Source organism: Mastomys coucha, chromosome X, assembly GCF_008632895.1.
Source record: "Mastomys coucha isolate ucsf_1 chromosome X, UCSF_Mcou_1, whole genome shotgun sequence".
In the NCBI taxonomy this organism is placed as follows: Eukaryota; Metazoa; Chordata; class Mammalia; order Rodentia; family Muridae; genus Mastomys; species Mastomys coucha.
This window is the reverse complement of record NC_045030.1, coordinates 11,648,339-11,652,673: the sequence shown is the minus strand read 5'-3', so window position 1 is coordinate 11,652,673 and position 4,335 is coordinate 11,648,339. Positions and strand designations below refer to the sequence as shown.

General features: G+C 40.9%; 1 protein-coding gene across 9 annotated transcripts in view; it reads right to left on the bottom strand.

Moving 5' to 3' along the window:
- Kdm6a (lysine demethylase 6A) overlaps positions 1-4,329 on the bottom strand; it is a 148,972-nt gene extending 144,643 nt beyond the window's left edge. For all 9 annotated transcript variants that reach the window (XM_031343393.1, XM_031343472.1, XM_031343689.1 and 6 more), the window contains exons 1-2: positions 4,075-4,329; positions 3,800-3,863 (exon numbers count right to left, since the gene is read on the bottom strand). In XM_031343393.1, the coding sequence (XP_031199253.1) occupies positions 3,800-3,863; positions 4,075-4,229 (219 nt within the window). In that variant the 5' untranslated portion in view covers positions 4,230-4,329. The remainder of the gene's footprint in view (positions 1-3,799; positions 3,864-4,074) is intronic.
- Between the last annotated feature and the right edge of the window lie 6 nt (positions 4,330-4,335).

The following is a 4,335-nucleotide window of genomic DNA, read 5'->3' as shown; positions in this document are numbered from 1 at the left end:
CTCTCTCTCTCTCTCTCACTCACACACACACAAAATATGACAATGAAAAAAAACTATGTATTTCACTTTAAAGATCTATCTTTAATTGTGCATTTCTCTCTGTGTGTGCCTATTTGCAGATATTCATAGAGGCCAGAAGATCAGAGCCCCTGAAGCTAGCTAGAGTGCTGATAAAGCTGTTGTATATGCTTCCCAGTGTTGGTGCTGGGAACCAAACTCTGGTCCTCTACAAAACCGGTACTGGCTCTTAACTGCTAAGTCATCTCTCCAGCTCCACAGCTATGTATTTCAATGATAAATTACATTCCCCTCACACAGAGACAAGATACTCCAAATTGACAGAGCAACTTGCCTCAGGCCTCTACCATATTATTACTCTACTCTAATGATACTACATAGTACTATCTTATTTATACTCTTTTACTTTGTTTCTCTCTATATACTGACTCAAATCCTTATCTAATTAAAAAATATACCCCCAAATTTTCAAATTTGTAGTAAGTAATCATAATAGTTAATTTCTACTAAAAAAAAAGTCTTCACTTAATTATTTCTCAGTAATTCCAATGTAATTAGAAAAACAAAAATAATGAACTATTAGTCCTGGAGATGGCTCAGTGGTTAAGAGAACTGGCTGCTCTTCTAGGGAATTCAGATTCAATTCCAAGTACCCACAAGGACAATTCAAAACAGGCTGTAACTCCAGTTCTAAGGGATCAGATCAGAAACTCTTTCTGGCCTCCTCAGTCACCACCCAAGTGGTACATAGATATACATGCAGGCAAAACACCCATAGACATAAAATAAGTAGTAACAATAATAATATAATTACAGGTTGGCATTAAAGAGAAAACTGTTAAAGGCCATGCGATATTACAAGAATTCTAAAGGAAGCTCTAGTTCCTTTACAGCCTTATTTAAGGTATTACTACAAAACTACTGTATTACTATTTTCTTGAAATTCAAAACACCATACTATATACGGAGTGACAATCCTGCAAGCAAACCTTTCAATAACTTACAAAAGTATGCAGATTCCAGAAAAAAAAATCATCTGAAATACAGCAGCCTCAAACATGTTAAAGGGCAAATAAAAAATACCTATGGAATGGTTTTAGTTTTCCAAAATGTTAGACTTGTTTATAAATGTGCACTCTAAAACTTTAAAGGTGGAGTAAAACACAAGGGGAAGAAATTTTTCTCAAGACAAGGAGTGGCTAAATTTCTGCAAGAAAGGTGAAATATGTTTTGGCACAGACTAAATTTTTCTAGGAATAACAACAAAATTCATAACTAAAAAAAGAATTCTAAAAATTGTTCAGGAAAATTGCCTGAACAAACCCACCACACCATAGACAAAAGCCAATACTTCTTTTAAAAAGTTACAGAGGAAATAATTCTGAAAGCAACGTACCATTCCACTCCCCAAATCTCACATTCTCAGGACAGTGAGAGGATGGATAAAACTTAATAATTTAACACTTCACACCAAGGACTACAATTCACTCATTCTTTTCAGAATTCAATTCAAAATAAATTTATAATACACATTTACTGAAATGTTCAGGCTAATAAAGACACAATCAAGATCCATGTAGGTGTTCAAAGCACAATAATATAGAATGTTTTAGCATTAAAGCTGTTGAACCCTGATCTAAGAAGCCAGAACCAATGAAGATTTTTTTAATCCATATACCACCCGACATTTAAAGTCATAATTCTTCCCCCAAACAAAATGAAGCTTCACAAATTTTTCAAATAATAGAAAAATAAAATAATGCACATTTAGAAAATTTTGAAAATGCTCAATTTTTAAAATATGTACTCAGTTCATATTAACTGTAGGTTTTACTACTATGATATAATATCCTATGTTAAGCACCACCCACTGTGATTCTGATTACAAGCATTCTAAGATATGAAAGCATGAACTAGCACTTTACACATGCACTTAAAACAGATTCCACTTATTTCTTCATCACTGCAAACAAAAGGAATAAATTTAGCCTAAATTTCCAAATTAATTATCCCTGCAGGCAACTTTATTAACCCAATCAATATAAACTAGCAATGTTTACTCCAAAATAAAATGGCCCTTAAATTTAAACACTATATATATAATATATATATATATTATATATATATATAAATATATACATATATATCTGGAATGACAACTTCACAGAAATCTAGTCTTTGTACATAAAATACTTCAAATAGGTTAGGGATAATCTTAAAAACACGGGGCCAACAACTATTGATATTTATATAATTCCAGAGCTAGTCACTGAACATTTTTCCAGCGATAATTTTAATGAGAGCAAATTAATACCTTCACTGTCAAAGTTCAATTCAAATTTTCTTACCATTCAAAGAAAATGGACCTATTGAAAAAGATTATGACTGTTCTGCCTGCAATTGTCTGCAATCACAAGTTCTTATATTTTGATACTTTAAAATAAAAACATAATTGTGATCATAGATAAATACAATACTGCCAAATTAAAATATATTCAAAAAGTAAGGACCAAAATAACCAACTTTTTAAAAAGCGGTTAAGCTTTAGTCGTCTTTCTTAAACTTCCCAATTGCAACAATAGAGATAACTAAGTGTCAAATCAAACCTAGAGATTTCCGGCAAAGAAAATGTCTAATGAATGCAACATCTATCATACACACTCCCAAGTTTGAGAGTCCCAATTAACAAAAGAGCCTCCTCAAACCAATCCAATCACACTTTGGTCAGGAAATATAGACTGAAGCAGACAGACTGAGACTCCAGCCTTTGTTCAATAGCTTTCGATGGGTAACTAAATGTGCTACAGGTTGATAAGCATTTACCAGGCTTATGCATGCTATTTCAAAGCTAGAGAAGGGGACAAAAATTCTACATGCAAATAATCTGTGATCATTTTTATTAACTACCGAGCTACATACTCCAAAGGAGAGGCCTATTCTTCTTTGGTACTATTTATTTCCATGTTTACCTCTCCTCCCTCCCCCAAACCTCTCCCCCTTCACTTTCTCCTCCCACCCTGTCCCGCCATCTTGGGCCGACAGAAGCAGCCATTACTTAACTAAATGACAGTACCAACAACTTTGCACTCAAATAAACAAGAGACTACACCCAGAATCCTCCCCAACTGCTCCAGACAGGCTCACAGGAAACGAAACTCCAGAAAACGCACTCATACAACTGTGGTAGATCTATGGCAGAAAGACCCAAAAAGTAAACAAGTCACCTAACTTCAGGTAAAGCACACACCGATTGAGATACATGTCAACAACCCCATGCAAACTCTTTACCGACCTAAACTACGTGCAACTTCCCCCTTCAGGGAGCAGAGACAAGAAGCCACCCCGAAATGTTTGGTTAACAGCAGACATCACGAACACCCTGCCTAAAGAGCTTTAAAAAACCAGGAGAGATAGCGAACGGGGGTTTAAGGAAATCTACACCTGTTTACGAACTCATGACCCTCCATAGGCACCTCGGAGATCATCGGCCTAGCCCTCAAGGGCGGTAAAATCGGAGGCAATTTGGAAACCCCACATGAGCTTGGTCCCAAATGCGCTGCTGCCTCTGTCCTGTCCTCTGGCTCCAAGAAAAGTGATCTCTCAAGAGAGCAAGCGAGGTATCAGGGGTTGGAGGGGAGGGCAGTAGCAGAAAATAGTTTCCTGGAAGCCCCTCGGCCGTCGTTCGAGGCCACAATGAGTGGTGACCCGGCCCCGGGGCCCCGAGCGAGCGCGCCTGTAGCCCGGGAGACCGTGTCCGCGCTCCGGCCCGCGGCTACCTTACCTTGCCCAGGAGGGCCTTCATCCTGGCGCCATCTTCATGAAATCTCACGAACCCGAAAAGGCGGCTGCAGAGAAAGACACACGCGGCTCGTTAGTGCTCCGGCAACGCCGCCGACCGGTCCGTGCCAAAGACCGAGGCCCCGGCGTCAGCGGCGCCAAGAGCGCCCAGCCGAGGTGCCCACCCCACCGCCGCCACAAGCGAGCCGCGCTCCGACCTCCTCGGAGAGCGGCGCCTGCCTGTCCCGAGTCGCCCGGGCCGTTGCCCGTTCCCTGTACCTGTCCAGTCCGCCGAGCGCCTCCCTCTCCTCGGCTGTCAGGCTGGGGGACGCCTCCTCGCTCTCACCGCTCGCTTTTCCCGCCGCCATTTTCTTTTCCTCATCACCGAAAGCGGCGGCGGCGGCGGTAGCGAGCGACACTCCGCAGGATTTCATGGAAACGCAGCGAATTCACAACTCCAACGCCGATACCACCCCCCACCCCCCAGCTTCCCCGGCCGGAGCCCGCAAGGACGCCTCCGATCTCCGCACAAGACCGGCA